This window comes from Epinephelus moara, chromosome 24, assembly GCF_006386435.1.
Source record: "Epinephelus moara isolate mb chromosome 24, YSFRI_EMoa_1.0, whole genome shotgun sequence".
NCBI lineage: Eukaryota > Metazoa > Chordata > Actinopteri > Perciformes > Serranidae > Epinephelus > Epinephelus moara.
In genome coordinates, this window is record NC_065529.1 from 15,995,544 (window position 1) to 16,012,845 (window position 17,302).

At 40.0% G+C, this 17,302-nt stretch overlaps 2 protein-coding genes across 3 annotated transcripts in view; one reads left to right on the plus strand and one right to left on the minus strand.

Moving 5' to 3' along the window:
* Nucleotides 1-50: 50 nt before the first annotated feature.
* Nucleotides 51-6,954, minus strand: inpp1 (inositol polyphosphate-1-phosphatase). Of its 2 annotated transcripts, none has more exons than XM_050037274.1 (6): nt 6,678-6,954; nt 5,669-5,874; nt 5,521-5,581; nt 3,264-3,464; nt 2,984-3,158; nt 51-1,515 (listed from the first exon to the last, which is right to left on the minus strand). In XM_050037274.1, the coding sequence occupies exons 2-6, from the start codon at nt 5,870-5,872 to the stop codon at nt 1,023-1,025; spliced, it is 1,134 nt and encodes a 377-aa protein (XP_049893231.1). In that variant the 5' UTR covers nt 5,873-5,874; nt 6,678-6,954; the 3' UTR covers nt 51-1,022. The 2 variants fall into 2 exon arrangements, with proteins under 2 accessions (XP_049893231.1, XP_049893232.1); XM_050037275.1 differs by having other exon boundaries at nt 6,709-6,953.
* An 8,215-nt stretch (nt 6,955-15,169) lies between these two features.
* Nucleotides 15,170-17,302, plus strand: part of LOC126386014 (protein S100-B-like) — a 3,337-nt gene continuing 1,204 nt past the window's right edge. The window contains exons 1-2 of the mRNA XM_050038092.1: nt 15,170-15,288; nt 15,457-15,600. Of these exons, the coding sequence (XP_049894049.1) occupies nt 15,283-15,288; nt 15,457-15,600 (150 nt within the window). The 5' untranslated portion in view covers nt 15,170-15,282. The remainder of the gene's footprint in view (nt 15,289-15,456; nt 15,601-17,302) is intronic.

The window sequence follows — 17,302 nt, forward strand, 5'->3', positions numbered from 1 at the left end:
CATGCCACTAGTAAAAAAACAAAAACCCTTGCTGCGGCTTTTTATTGTTGCCAGGCAACCATGCCATCACCTCATCCTAACCTTTCTGTGTAATCAATCTACGATGAATTCATTCATTTTATTTATTTCATAGTAATCAGTAGCTAGTTATTGGAATGGACAGGCAGAGGGTCCTTGCTGTAGCTCTGGTTGAGGATGAGAGGCTATGAGTAAGTAGTTTGTTGGGCACAGGGAAACGGAGACCTGTGTGGTCCAGGAGCTTCGCCTCGATGATGGATGTTTCCAGGCATATGTTAGGATGACTCAGCGGCAGTTTGACAACCTGCTGTCTATCGTCGAGCCATATAGCTCTGGGTTTTTCGCAACTGCTACCACCAGTTTCTCCTCCATTGTTTACCAATTGCAAACTTGTTATCGTGACCACCACAAAAGGCCCGCCTCTCAAATCATCCTATTGGATGATGGACCTGCTCCCTATGTAGATATAAATGGCTTATTTCAAGGTAACTAAAACATGATTCTTATTTTCAGGTGATTATACACACAAGAAAACAATTTCAAAACAAATTCCATTTCTGCCATTATGTCCCCATAAATCCTTCACACTGGACCTTTAACAATAAACCTGAGAGCAAAACAGGCTTCTTTATATTTTGCATCTGATTGATAGGCATCACCTGTTTTTTTTGTACTCAAAATGTTATTTCGACTTCTGAACAAATCTCTCTAACTTGAATCCTAACAGCCTTGTGAAGTTTGTAAGACGTATGTAATTAAAACCAAAGACAAGACACTATGTGAAAACATTATTTGGCCCAGACCAGATGCTCATCTTGTGATATATACACTTGCAAATATATCTGGTTAAAAAAAGACAGTATCATTTATATTTAAAATATTACTTCATATTTCACTCTGTACCCCCAACCCTCTCTGTCTACTAATATAGAAAACATGAATATGATCATATAGCAACAATAACTGTGTCAGGTCGTGCTGATTGACATTCACTGCTCTTTCAACTACAGCTTGCCTTTCAGAGTTCCCATGATGTTGCAGAGCTGAGAACAGTCTCGATAAGCCACCAAGCCGCCGTGGTTGGCCCAACGGTCAGCTCCTTTACACTCAGTGTAAGACTGGTGGTAGGTCAGTTCTGCCTGGTGATCCTGTGGTGCAGAGCTGTTCTGTAGACACTTTTTAAGGTCCACCACCCCGCCTCCGAGGGCTCGGAGCAGGGCGTGAGGAGCGCAGGAGTCCCACTTGAAGGTGCTTCCCTCTGAGAGGACGTAAGCATCAGCTAGGCCCTGAATGACACACAGGATCTTGTAGCCGGCTCCAGAGGCGTACATCAGCTTGTCAGGGCCGCACAGCGAGCTCAGGGCTTCCTTTACCACCTGCTTCTCACTGGAGCTCAGTACCACAGACAGCCCCCCTCCTGGTCCTTCTTTAGGCCGAGACACAGAGCAGACATTGATGCTGCCGCAGGACACCCCCCAGAAATGCTTCCCCCTCCAGCTGTGAACACAAATGATTATTGGTAGGTTGAGAATACTGTACTTTACTTTCCTAAATGGCAGTTGCTCTGTGTCTGCTATTTGGTGACGAGCAGGTTTTTCTCTGAAAACTGCCGCCTGCTGCATCCGAAAATGATGCAGTGAGAGAGGTGAGAGTGAACCATAACAATAAAGTTACAGACCGGATGACTTAACAATGGCTCAGTGAAGCCAAGGGGAGCTGCAGACTCAGGTGATCACACTATTATTTTATACACTGTTATGATAAAAATATTTATTTCATCTGCTTTAAAGGAATACTTCACCCGCTAAATGCCTATTTGTACATCAATTACCCTCCGGACTAAATCATGACACAGATTTTGGTGCCAGATTGTGTGCGTAGCAAGTGTGTGGCCATGAGGGAGGGCGAGAGCGCATGTTTGATGGTGACGTTGAGGCTGCAGTGACCGGAGCAAAGAGTATGAAGTTAAACATAGCAGAATTTTCTCCATTTTTGGATTCTTCGTTCAATGTGGACATATGCCAGAAAAACAAAGTCTTCTTCACAAAGTAAAAGTAACAAGTGCTGAGCAACTGATATACAAATGTTCATTTGAGAGGTGAAGTATTCCTTCAGGTTAACAGATGGCCCTACAATAAATGTTATAACATCTTGGTTACGTAGTTATTCACAAGGTTCAGGAGTTTTATCAGGTGGTGCGTCACCTCATCATCTAAACACTCCTCTCAGTTTTCTGATTGATCTGTCACGTAGAGAATCTGGTCAGGCTCAAACTGGATAAAACTCACAGTGTGAGTTCTGGCCTTGTGACGCACAGAGAAAGAGAAACAGAGATAAAGACAAAGACAGTGAAAGGTACAAACAGTGCAGATGCACCAATGACTGAGAAAGAAAACACTATATTGAAAATATCTATCAACAAGTTAAGAATTGTGGAGGAAAGACACTCAGTGGCCACTTTATTAGGTATACTTGTACAGTCTAATGCAATCCAATACAAGTCCACAGTCATGAAGTCACTTTCATCCTGCCTATAACACACACGTCACGTTACTACATAAATATCCTCAGGGAAACGCTTTTACTGTTGTTTAGAGCACTTAGCATTTGTTTCACTCCCTGTTTTTGCTTTTACACTATATGCATTTATATTTTTCTATTATTGCACCACACGTTTGTTATTGTGATATATGTTTGTACCTTGTTGTTTGCACCTTACACTCATTTGTTCATTCTTTTGTTTTGTACCGGGATGATAGAAACACAGTTTTGTTCCTCTGTGTACTTAATAAACTGTACATAGATGGATGACAATTAAGTCTCTCATCTTATATTGAGAGATGTTTTTTAACATTCTGCCCCCTCGTGTATGAAAACAGGGAGGACAGTACAACACCATCACTAACTGTGACCTCAGAAATAAACGTTATAGAAGAGAACATATAGCAGTTTTTTTTTAACTTACCCTCCACCTGCTGGATCTTTATAGTTGAACGGCTGGTTGATGACGCCCATGACGGGCTCGCCTGTGCTCCGTAGATAAACCCCGATGAGGACCAAAGCACAGTGCAGACCTGAAGGAGACAGGTGGCCCTCCTCCAGCACCTCCTCTTTGCCCTCTATGTACTGGCTGGTAGCATCTTAATGACAAACATGAGACAGACAGTTCTCACCGAGGCTCAACCCTCTGCATTGTTTTCTGGATTATTTCAGTGCGTCAAACAGGAAAACAGTAAGCATTTCACCTATAGGGTCGATCCAGATGCCGAGCTCAGAGGGGCTGAGTGGCACCGTCAGACCGTCTGTGCTGGCATCGATGGTCACTGGATCCTGGTGGATGGCTCGAGCCAGCAGAGACGCTGCTGTGTGGTCACCGTCCAGCACCGTGGCCAGCAGCGCCGCGGTTTCCTCCTCCGTACCGCACACTGTGACTATCACACTCTCTCCTGGTGAAACAGAGTCAGCGGGGTTTCATTTGATTACTTAACAACTAATAACTTTAAATATTTACACAGTGCAACATGCAGCGAGCTTAAATATTTGGACAGTGATACACTGATGTGTTAGCTTTATGTTCTGATTATTTTAGTTGAAAGATGTTTCAGTCACTGTGACGTTCAAGTTGGGATTATTAGGTCAAGTGTATTTTTAGTCCTGCTAGTATTTAGTCTACCCATATGAAGGTTGAGTGATTATTATTATTATTATTATTATTATCATACAGCACTTCTTCATCTTTTATCACATTTTAACAGAGTAAAGTTTCAATATTCCTGCAGCCTACAACAGTCTCCACAGATGTTGTTTGTCATTATCAGGTTGTCTTCGCTCAGTTTATCAGAGGTTAAGGGACCCCTTTGAAATTCACCATGCCACTTGTTTTTAACTGATCTGATTTGTTCCCTCACCCAAATTAAGCCTAACTTTGGAGCATTATTTAGCTGCCTTTCCAACAAGCTATGCCAACATGATTGGTATCGATGGATGCCTTAGGTTGTCCTGTTTCACATACCACTAAAGCCCCCAGAAACAGCGCTGGGCTTTAAAGCCAGTTTTACTAAGTGGCCAAATGTAGAATTAAAACGTCCAGGTCTGTCATGTGATGCTATGGGACCCAAAATACTTTTCCCCATAGACTTACTTTGGCAAAGAGAAGTCTGTCAATCAGTGGATACATTTTATTGAACGTCCTTACCCCCGTGAAATGACTTGTTTCTCTATCGGGCCTGTTTTATGCCATAATTGTTGTATGCCGTCATAATGATGGCGGCTGGTCCATTTGCACGTATATGACTGTTTTGTATGTCATAATCATTTCACGCAAAGCCCTTTGTACACCATAATCGTTGAGTACAGCGTCATAACAACAGCAGCTGAACCTTTAACATGTCATAATCATTATGTATGCTGTCATAGCAACTGTAGCTGCCCCTTTTGGTCCTTTTGTATGTCATTATCGCTGTATGCGCAGTCACAATGACGGCAGCTGACCCTTTGGCACACACTCTCCTCTTTTTTGTGTCATAACCACTATGAATGCTGTTTTGCTGAATTGCTGTATACACAGTCATATTGGTGTTGGCTGGTCCATTCATTACACAGCCCTGTTGCACATCATAATCACCGTGTATGTTGTCATAGATACAGTCAGTCATTTATTACACAAAATTGACAAACATTCAGTTTCTCAAATGAAAGGAACAGCTGAACTGTTTTTGTCTTCTGTGACAGTAAACTGAACATCTTTGGGGTTTGGACTGCTGGCTGACCAAAACAAAACATGTGAAGATGCAAGTTTGGTCTTTTAGAAACTGTTAGTGTGGAAAACTGTGTTTTTCACTATTTTATAATGTTTAATAATTATACAATTAATCCTTAGTCGTAACCTGAATATCAACTAATTCAAGAAGAAGATATTTTGAGGTTGGGCACATCACAGGAGTGAGTAATATCACAGGACCTGCCTTTGTTGACACAGTACTTTCATGATGCAATTTCAAATACATGTGCAACCAATCAAAATAAAATGACATGCAGGTAACCCGGGACTTTGGGGCCACTGTGGGACATCTGGGACCAGGGAAGGTGCCCACTTTGCCCACTTGATAATCCAGTATTGTTGCCCTACACCTTCAACACTGCAAAACTCCTATTTTACATTCCCAATAGTACTCGAAGGACAAATTAAAGTTGCTAAACTGCTTAAGATGCAAATCTGAATGTCAGCCTTTGCAGGAAACTGTTGCAGAAGCAGAGGAATTCAGCACTAGATTAATAATGTTCCCATGCATGACCCTAACTGACCCCAAACACATGCTTCAGGATATGGACTTAGTGTACGCCTAGAATAATCAGACTGGAGATTTTTCTTGACTATAATCCTAACCTAAACACCACAGTGTTTGGACAGATTAGATTTGGACAAACGTAATTCTGCTTCAACTTTTAAGTGATTCTCAACCATGAACATGTAGTGTGTTAAGTGCGTTATCAAGTCATTACCAAGCCCATTTTCAAACTTGTTGGACTCCTCTCCATTAATGAAGCCAGCCATCTCAGGGAACTGACCAAAAAAGCAGACAGGACATTATTACAGCCCGACTCCAGTTGATTCAGACAGTCCATACCTCAGTCCTCAGATTTCTCCTACCTTTGCACCAACATCATGCCTGATCATCTCCTGGATCACCACGTCAGCAAGCGTCTTGAAGTCCTGGACAAACTTCTTGTTCTTGTCATCTCCGGTCTTCTCTTGAACAAGGAGCTGGAAGAGGGGAGCCTCCTGCCTGCAGACCCGAGCCACGTTAGCTGCCTTCTCAGCCACCCGGAGCAGCAGCCTCAGCAGATCAGCCATGCCTGAACAGAAAGAGGAAAAAAAGGGAGGTTTTCGTCAACGAAACTGTGCGTGTGAGAGAGAACGAGAGAAAAAGAGACGAGGAAGGTCACACTTGAACATACCGAGCTAAATATAGCCTCCAAATGAAAACAGGGCAATTCTGAAAAAAGACAAGTGTGTGAGGGAGGGAAGTGGGTTCAGGTCTTTGTGTGTGAACTAACACAGTATCTCCTTTGCCCAGCAGATTCAGATACAGATAGATAGATAGATAGATAGATAGATAGATAGATCCTGTATTGACATTGTGTTAAACAATGTAACTTTGTTGGAGCAATCCAGTTAGCAGCATATAAATGTTTCCACATGCACCAACACACTTGCATAAGCTCAACACATCATTCTCATGACCGCATACACATTCATATCTATATATTTTATTAATTATTCAGAAAGCGTATAAAGCTGCTTGCAGCATTTCACAGTAAAATACTGGGAGCAAAAATACCAAAAAGCACAACAGGGTGTGTATTAAATGGCCACTGTTGCGTGCTATTAGTAATGTCAGAAATATTACAGCAGCTACATGTCCTTTGGTGATGAAAAAAAAGCTCTCCATAAAAAATTAATAATGTCAATTGAGTTGTTTTGACTTGTAACTGCACCCAACTTTCCTTCAGCTAACTATATTAACGCCACAGCTCCTGACATCCCAGTGAACAGGTTTGTTAGGCTTTAGCTTAGCATTTATGAGGTTAGGTAATATAGCAAAGGAATTTCAAACGCCCAAAGACAGAACAGCTCTGTAAAATGACTGAAACCTTACCAAAACCCAGGTTACACACCGCTGGTTTTACCTCTCGTCAGTAGCTCTGTCGGTAGCTGTGTTTTTTCCTGTCCGCCCTGCAGTCACCAAACGCGGATAATGTAGTGACGGGAATGCGGGAGGACGTAGTTTCAGTAAAACAGTGGCATTAAAGCGCCTAATTAACACTGAGCTCTGCCTGCTCTGGTTTCTTTACGTCAGTGCGAGTTTCCTCTGGAAGGAAGGGCGGACGATCTCCTCACATCTAGGCCGACAGACAGAAGGTGTAGCCAGGCGCGTCACGGCACAGAGCACGGTGAGTGTTATACACAAGGAAAGGCCAACAGGAAATGGAACCGTGCTGCGTTCAAATGCAAATGTGAAATTCAAGCTTCTATCTTCAGACTATCTAACAACAAGTTATTTTGACACAAACTCCATTTGTCATCTTATGCAGACACATAGTTTTCTGTTTTTGCTTTTGTTGGTGAAGTGCACGTGAGCAAACAATGCAAAAATATTAATGCAGATAGGCTATGTCTCTTTAAAGGGATAGTGCACCCAAAAATGAAAATTCAGCCATTAGCCGTTTCTCAATACTCAAGTTCGGCAGTTCGGACTTGTGGACTTGGCAAGTTCGGACTTGGCAAGTCCACGCGAGAGTCCGGACTTCACAAGAACGGGAGGACGGGAGTACAGTCATTTCTGCTTTTGGAACAGCAGCGAACTTGATGATGTCACCACCTCCGCTTGCCTTGGCTGTTGTACTGTGTTGTTTACATGTATTTAGAATAAAACAATATAAACACAGCCCAGCCCTGCGTCTTTTCATAGACACTGTAAGAAATTAATATGTATAGCCTATGTTTTTAACGTTTCAACATATATAACTGACATACAAGCTAAATAGCCAAAATATTTTCATAAAATGTCTTTTAAAACCTTTTCCCCGCAGCTGGCTTCTGATTATAATCAAAAGTCAAGTGCGAGGGGAAAAGTTTGTGGAGAGTTTTTGGTTATTGTGATCGTGAGCATTGGCGAGATGGAAATCAAAAATCAATAACGGATCGGAGAAGGCGTCTTGGCGCAGTTATTGCAGCAGGACTGCTATGCAGGCTGAGGAGGAGGCTGCCCAGCTGAGGAGGCAGATCCCAGAAAGACAGCGGAGAATGAAGATGAGGATGAGGATGAGGATGAGACGTGCGATGCTTGCATGTCTGTTCGATATGTTTGTCCAGTTGTGGACAAAGTACCCAGGAATATCACAACAAAGAACAAAAACTCAGTCACAAGTAAAAGTGCTGCATACCAAATCTGACTTGAGTAAAAGTATCTGGGTATTGTCAGCAAAATGTAGGACTACTTAAAATTAAAAGTTCAAAGTACTCATGATGCAGAGTGACCCAATTTCAAGTGTTGTGATCATCATATACATGAATATGTATTGAGTATTAATTGATCAACGTAGGCTACATGTAAGCAGCATTTAAATGTTGTCATGGTAGAACTAATTTTAACACCTGTCACTGGTGTACTAGTCTAATCTATAACAACACACAGCAACTTGTAAATATGAAACTTACAACATATAAAACAAACTATCTGAAAAGTAATTATAGCTATCAAATAAATGTAGCTTGAGTAGAATGTACAGTATTTCCCTCTAAGTAAATGGAAATACCCAAAGTACATCAAATTTGTACTTAAGTAGGCTACAGTAGCTACTTGAGTAAATATACTTAGTTACTGTCCATCACTATTTGTCTCATCATTATGCTTTCTGTCTACATTTTTTATGGAGACTTGACAGTTTACTTGGTACACCTAGAAAAAACACATAATAAATTCTTAAAATTATTATTGAATGGTAAAAACACATAAGCAAAAGAATGCAAAGAACAATAACATGTTACAACATTTAATAATATAAGAATATATCTTATACTGAGACTGAATATTGCCCATTAGACATTCCCCAAACGAATTACATTTCATATTTAACCACTAGCCTACAGAGATATCAGCCACGAGGCTGCTTTCTGGGGCAGCCTGAACGCTCATACGCGCGTTTATTATCTATGAGCGCTGACACCGCTAGATGACAGCGGTGCCAGCGCTCATAAACACATGAGCGCTGGCACCGCTGTCATCTAGCGGACCTCAGTCACATTCAACTGGGCTCTATATTAAAACATCGACCACGGGTCTGACGTTTAAACTACGCATGAAAACACTACATTCTGTGACAAAACAACAGTGACAAATCGGTAATTATGGCTTACAATTGTGCGCCTTTCCCTCACTTGTCATTTTCCGATGATTGTTGCGAAATGCATGCTGGGATACCTGGCTGTCTGAAGTCCACACAAGTCTGCTCCGATGCATCCCCGGTGAAATGGGTGTGGCGAGAACACATCCGTGAATTTGGACTGAACTTGGCTAGATGTGAACTTTGAATTGGAACAGTACTTGGGCTGTGACTGATGACGTGTCACAAGTCCACAAGAACACAAGTCCGCACAAGAACGCATATTGAGAAACTACTCACCCATATGCCTAGGGAGGCTCAGGTGAAGTTTTAGAGCGCACAAACGTGAATGCGGTGTACAGAGAGGCAGTTAGAGCTACAGGCTACAATGAGGCTAAAAACAGAGTTCAAATGACGTTTTTCCAAACAACTTTTCATGATGGGGCTTCAGGACACTTGGATCACTATGGACGAGCAGTATGGAGATATTTTGTGGTTTCAATTATGTGTTTTTCAATGTTTGAATCTGGGGCACCGTAAGCCTCCATTAGGTGGAGTTGTGTTGCTACCCCCTCTCCCCTGGGATCTCTGCAAGTGTTGTGAGGACTCTAAAACTTCACCTGAGCCTCCCTCAGCATATGGGTGAGTAGATGATGGCTGAATTTTCATTTTTGGGTGCACTATCCCTTTAAGGTGAGACACTACAGGTGAATAAGGTAAAATTTTAAAATATATATATCATCATGAAACTTGCTCAGTTGATTACTTACAATAGTATGAAAAAAAATGTTTTACATGTTTAATCATGCAAATTATGCATTATCTTATTAAATATGCACTAATTTGCATAGATTTTAGGAAGATAAATCTGAACATCTGATAAAGCCAGGTGCAAAATTCTTTTTCATTTTGTTAACATATAAGATGAAAAAAAAAATACAGAGGGATTTAAGAATATCTACTTTTATTATTTAGAAAATCAAAATATACTGTCCATAGCCTTAAAAAAATTGATTTTCGCCATATTTATTGGGAATAAAATGTCACATAAGTCAGGCTAGGAATTATTTATTAACAAATCCCTCTGTAAATATCTTCAGAATATAGCTAGGTGTATAACTGGAAAGTTTGGTGTACATAGATGCTACAGAGGCTGAGATGTTCGAGGTTGGAGTATGACAAAAAAACTCATTTTGAGAAAACGGCATTCAAAGATTTATATAATAACATAATACAAGTCGACAAAATGTAATAAAATACACATCTAAATGTATAATTAGAATTTTTTTTTCTTTATAGCAGTTTGAAAGAATACATATTCAAGGAGTAAACTATCCCAAAATCTCAAAATTGACCACTGCATGAAAAATCAGTGTTTTTGCCTGCCATGTCTCGCCTTAAAGGTCCAGTGTTTTAGGGGCATCTATTGGCAGAAATGGTATTTAATATTCATAAATATGTTTTCATTGGTTTATAATCACCTGAAAATTAAAATTGTTGTGGTGTTGTTACCTTAGAACAAACCGTTTATAGAGTATGCCAGGAATGAATCCTAAAGCCAGAAATTAATTAGCATTTTGCCACTCACAGTTCCCTTATCTCAAAGTCAGTGGGTTTTTTGTTAGATACCTGAAATAAGGTCAGTGGTTAACACAAGCTTAAGGGTGCTTTCGCACCTGCCCTGTTTGGTTCAGTTTCGGAAGCTTTTTACTTCTAGTGATTGCATTTAGGCTTCAGTAATCATGAGATTAGTATTCATTTGGGAAGATTATCCTGCTGAACAAAATGTGTATGTACCATAAACATTTGTTTGCCACAGAGCTTATTTTTTGGCAATGATCCAGAATCCAGTGAAAAAATACCATTGGCTTCTTGATGAGGGAACCAGTGTGATGCTAACTTCCACGTTAGACTGCAGAAAAAAACCCATGCCTGGAGCACTCAAAAACTGCATAAGGCATGGGTCCTCCTCAGGCACCCAAAAGTGCTGCTCAGCCATGCAGCACATGTTCCCCCAGTGGCCACTCATGGTATTGCAGCATAAAAAAAGCATTTTCCCCATAGGACACCATTATAAAATAGACGTCTGTAAAACTGTCAACACCTCAAACTGCAGACAACGTCAGTTATGACTATTTCTATAATGACTTTTTGATTCATAGAGGTTTTACCTTTATAAAACTTTCCTCAAGCTGTGAAAAACATTTTAAGAATCTGTGACATCATCACAATGTAAAGGTTATGAGCTGAGGGGGAACTCATCGGCGGGACAAGCTGGACTGTACATATTCAGTGGCTGCATACTGCGGAAATAAATCTGGAAGCTAGAAACTTTTTTGGCGCCAGGTGAGCAACTGGTATCTAAGTATTATTAAAGTCTATGGTCCAATTCTACAGAGTCTGCCATGTTGTTACAGTAGCCCAGAACGGACAAATCAAACACTGGCTCTTGATAGGGCCATTCATGTTTTCACACTGGCCACTGTAGTTCCCCTACACACTTGGCACATGGGAAAAGTTTCAGTTCTGCAACCTCACCGCGAGATGCCACTAAATCTCACACATGAGAACTTTAAAAGTTCCCATGCGACAAACACTGCAACACAATTTATTTAGATATGTCTCTTTAATCTAAATTGCATCCATACATTCATTTAGCTGATTCATTGTATTCCCCACTGAATGCAATGGATAAGGGTAGATAGATGGGAATTGATGAAAAACGGTCCAAATGGATTACATTTCACTGAATTAAAAGATGTAATGTTGTTTGATTAAAAATAACTGATCATAAAATAAATTACTCCAAGGGTTCTGCCTTAATAATGCAATACACACTGATCAGCATAAAACATTAGAACCCCAGACAGGTGAAATGAATAACTTTGATTATTTTGTTCCAATGCATTGTTCTGCTAGGAAACCTTTGGTTCTGGCAATCATGTGGATACCACCTAACATGCTCCACCCACCCAAACACCGTTGCAGACCAAGTACCCCCCCCCCCCCCCCCCCCCTCACGGCAACAGTAGTAGAAAAAAGCAGCATGCCACACTACAAAAACTGTTTAGAAATGGCCTGTGGAGCGTGACAAAAAGCTCAAGGTGTTGACCTGGCTTCTAAAATTCCCAGGTCCCAATCTGCTCAAGGATTCTTGTGATATGCCTGTACCCCAGATGTACCCCTAAGCCAAGGTGGGGCTTCCTTGGATCGGACTTGGCTCTGACCTGGAGAGGCATGGACACAGGATCTCTGGGAGTGTCCTGCTGTGTCTGGTACTAGTGCTTTGGCGGCAGATCCATTTAGTCCAGTGGGTTTTGAGGTGGGTTAATGGCACGTGCCACAGATGCTCATTCAGATTGGGATCTGGGGAATTTGGAGGCCAGGTTGACACTTTGAGGTCTTTGTCACATTCCTTGGGCCATTCCTGAGTAATGTTTGCAGTGTGGCATGGTGCATTATCCTGCTGGGGAGGCACTGCCATTGGGGAGTACTGTTGCCATGGGGGTGGGGGGTACTTGGTCTGCAACAGTATTTGAGTGGGTGGAGCATGTCAGGTGGTATCCACATGATTGCCAGAACCAAAGGTTTCCCAGCAGAACAATGCATTGGAACAAAATAATCAAAGTTATTCACTTCACCTGTCAGTGGTTTTAATGTTTTGGATCATCTGTGTTTCTTTGGACAATAGATTTGCACAGTGACCTTTCTCCATTTACTCTTGCCTTCTTACGGCTTCTTTTATTGTCTTGCATTCATGGATATATACTTTTTCCCTCTTGCCGCTTCTCCCTGTGTAACATCAGTGCCAAATTACCCAGAAAATCAAAGTCACTTATTGCCAGGGAACAAATTTAATCAATTCCCAGCCCACAGTCACTACAACTGTGTTTACTAATTAAGCCCCAGTAATCTTATCTACGTATTGTAAGAGAGAAGAAATGGAAACACCCTGTAGACATGTTCATGTTTGACACAGCATCCAGATTTGGCTGTTGCAATATTATAACTGTCAATATGGTGTTCTAAATAAATTATTTGGACTCTTTAGAGCTCTTGAAAACTGAGGTCACAGCTAAACAAAAGCTGACCTCAGTAGGGGAGACCGGGGATGATTGTAACACTTTTTGTTTGAGCAAGTGTAACTCTGTGGGTTTTTTGTTAGAGCTCTTAAATTTTGATATGTGGTACCCATATTTGTCTGCTATAAATAACACACACTTTGACCTCTACTACACCATCACAGATTATGGAAATTAATGTCAAATACAAAGAGGTATATTATTACAACTCACCCCAGTACTGTCACTAAATCTCACACACCAGTACTGGGGTGAGTTGTAATACTAGTTGGGGATGGATGTAACAATTAAATTATTGTGCTTAAAAAAGATTCACAATAGGCTAAATGTATTCAATCACTTCAATGAATAATAAAGAAGGAACAATAAACTTGTAAGAATACAATAATTATAATAGTAAAATTAATAGAAATGTATAACATGTTAAGGTTGAACTGATAGGACTCAAGAGCAGGACTCAACTCAGGTTCAGTTCAAATCAAAAGTCTTTAATGAAGAAGGCAGGTTCGGTACACAGGAAGGCAGTCAGACAAGGCAGAGGCATCCAAAAACGCCAAGGCAGAGGCAGAGTCCAAAAAACAGAACTAGATCATACACTCACGAGACTAACACTGGGTAAAAGGCTGGGACGCTTACAGAGAACTGAAAAGACGAACTGGCAGAGACAAAGGGATGCACACAGACTAAATACACAAGGGAAGGTCGGATAATGAGACACAGGTGACACTAATCAGGGCGGGGCAGGTAATCACACAAGGCGGGAAACACAGGAGGACAGGAGGTGAGGATCTGGATTGAGAGGAAAATACAAAATAAAACAGGAAGTAACCAAAAATGCGCAAAGACAGAAAAACATAACTATACTCAGGGACTAGATGTTACATAACATAAATACAAAAAAGTTTGACGTTTGAACAGCATTTGAACAGTTGAACAATAAACACTTTCGAAGAGTAACTATTATCTGAGCAAACTAAGGCATAATACCTATAGCCTATTTTAACCTGATTGGCAGTTGTGGCAAATGTAGATGTCCTTGCCTGGGGTGCAGGCTTCGTGGGCCCAAAATCCCCACTTTTTAAGAACTGTTACAACCCTCCCCATGCCTAGCAGGTATGAAAGAGCTAACAGTTTTTAGCATTTAGCTTCAAAGCTAGCACTAATGAAACACATCAAATTAAACTAGAGAAACTACTACTTGAACCTATGTAAGCGAAACTATTGTACATACAACACAATGGACACTATGCAAAAAACAATTGTGATGAAAATGTTTGGTTTCTCACCTGAAAAACTGTTCCTGAAAATGTTGCACCTGAAAAAGACAAATCTGGACTCAGAGACCTGTGGCTTCACCAGTGAGCTCCAATTGTAAATGGGCATGGAATATGTTGATGATGTCACCACAGCTCGTTTCTAATTGGCCAAACTGAGAGTGTTACAACTATCCTTTTGTTACAACCATCCCCGGTCTCCCCTACCTCTCCCTGCAAAACCAAAAACCACAAACACACTATGAGCACTGGCTATAACAAAAGCTATACAGTATGTTCTCCCTGAAGCCTTAACAATATCAGTTTAAGTGTTTTGTATGCACTCATATATATGCTTTGTGGCTGTTTTTACAGCCAAAATCAGGGCAAAAAGTGTGGGAACTTTGAGTGATGAGTTTAACAGTTTTCTGCTATTGTACTCGGATGTTCACAAAAGAACTTATTGTTTTCTCAGCCTCTCTGTGTGACCTCCACTGATAAAATTAGTGCATTTTTTTTTACTTGTTTGTAGGAACTCTGAAATGTTTTCAGCCACATGTAGCTTTCAAGTCTCCTGTAATAACCACCATAGTTTTTGATAACAAACTTCACGATGAATATGTGAGATAATGTCAGGAACACTCAAAACCCACAGAGTGGACCCTTACAACAGTGGCATTAACATACCACAAGTGGCAATTACGTACAGGAAAATGTACGCATAATGCAGTTCATATACTGCTGCGCACAAACACACACACAGACACACACACAGACACACACACACACTGGACTAAATGGTGAAATTTGATCACAGTGAAACATACGTTTTAAGAGCAAATGGTTTTTGGTCAAGGCTCTGACCACTGATATCCATTAGTAGTCCATTATGTAGTGGCTGGCAGATGAGAAGCCTTCGTATGAATGATCAATACAGTTGAGTGTTCACAATGAACTGGGCGAGGCAGTCGACTCAACACACTGCTGGATAAGCCATCAGTCCCACTGACAGCTGGATCTTAACAGCACAGGAGTTTCTTCCGATGGAGGTAAGAATCTAAATATTTACGGCAAATGATTTCATTTATGTAATACTGAAATATGCTTAGATGTTAATAGACAAGTCTACATCACGTTACAATGTGTTTCATGTATAAAAACATACAGACCTGCGGGATAAAAAATTATGATTGTGTATTTGATTTATTTTGTTGCAGGCTTCAAAGAAGAACATGTCAGACCTGGAGAGTGGCATGGTCACTATCATCAACGTTTTCCACAAATACTCAGGTCACAAGTGCAAGCTGAAGAAAGCAGAGCTTAAAGATCTTATCAACAATGAGATGAGTCATTTCATAATGGTAAGTTATGGAAGTAAATGTGTAATAATTGGCATGTTAATGGCAGAACTTTGCAGCATAACACTTGTCAAAACAACCCAAAGTTAATGTACTATTACTGTAACAGTAATTAGTTAAGTACATTTCCTCAAGTACTGTACTAAAGTATAAGTTTTCCATTTTCTGCTACTTTATATACATGTGCTTCACTACATTTTGGAGGCAAATATTTTACTTGTTATTCAGATACATTTATTTAATAGCTTAAATTACTTTGCAGATTTAGATTATTAAATCAAAATATAAAACAACTAATAAATGATGATGTGTTGTTATAGGTTAATCCTTAGATGTTTACTGAGCTTAAAGCTAACACATGTACGCAGGATATAGTTTTGAATGTTGCTATGCTGACCAGGTCAGTCTAAGATATCCAACAGTTTTGTTTTCTGGTGTGTAACGTGTTTATTTAGTTTCAAGGTTGTACATTGATACAATACAATACAATACAATACAATACAATCTTGAACATTCCACACAACAAAACTCCTCCAGCATTTCTGGTTAAGTATTACAGTTCTTCAGAAGGGCAAACATAATTTAAAAAGGTTATCACCAGAGGACAAAAAAAAAAAAAAAGTATAAAAGTTAAATTAAAAATACATACAAAAATAATTAAAAATAATAATAACAGTAAGGGGGTAAGTATCATCTTCACGATGTTCTATTCATCCATCTCCGTACAAAAATGTCTTTTTTAATTTGCAATTGTGCAGTTAGTTTTACATTATGTACACCTGTCTTAGCCTCTTTGTCCATTGTTCCACTGTAGGGGGTTGACTTCGCCACCAAGAAACAGTTATCATTAGGGTCCTGGCAGCCTAAGCTGCCAGGACCCTATTGTTATCCTGCATGTTCTTCTTCTTCTTTCTTCTTCTTCCGAGGAAATCCTACTTCCCATGTGTGAAAAATCACCAAACTTTGCACAAAGGTCCAGTCCCATGCCAGATTGCCTCAGCTGCAAAAACAGGCCAATAGTCCTGATGGTGGCGCTACAGCAAGCCTCTAAAGTTCAAAATTTTGAAAATTCACAACAAATCAACCATATGTGCTACAACTTCACAACTTTCATAAAACTGTAGCCCCAATACTGAAGAAACTTTTGTACATTTACTATTAAAAATTATGAAGTCCATCACTCTGTTTTTTTCAAAAACTGTAAAACTTATTAAACCTATCTCCTCCCACAATTTTTGCTCAATTGACACCAAACTTGCTACAGAGCATCTTCAGACTGTCCTACACAAACGATCCACAAAGATTTTTGATTTATCGAAAATTGAGCCTACAGTGCATCAAAATGTTTGACTGTAAACGGTACTGTAAACATATACTTGCAAATTCTTGCTAAATACATTTTCAATGTTCATTAAAAAAGACAAAATTTTGGAGTCATGGTAGATGATATTTGGAAAATATCAGAATTTTATCTCAAAAACTGAATTTTTTACAGCATTTTGAATTTCACTCTCATACGAACAATTGGAGTCAATGCAAAAATGGTATTTTTAAACATCAGTTTTTCACTTATGGAGCCAAGAAATCATTGTTAAAAACAAATTACCAACATCTCCATGCTGTCTAGATGCAATTTGTGTATTTTCGGATTTTTGTCTTAATAACAGAATTTTTGACAGCCGTTTGAAATCTGCCTTTACACACT

Coding starts and splice junctions, on each gene's coding strand:
- inpp1 (XM_050037274.1), bottom strand. CDS start 5,872: ATGGCTGATCTGCTGAGGCTGCTGCTCCGGGTGGCTGAGAAGGCAGCT. Junction 3,159..3,263: donor CATCTGGATCGACCCTATAG/GTGAAATGCTTA, acceptor TTTGTCATTAAG/ATGCTACCAGCCAGTACATA. Junction 1,516..2,983: donor AAAGATCCAGCAGGTGGAGG/GTAAGTTAAAAA, acceptor TTGTGTTCACAG/CTGGAGGGGGAAGCATTTCT.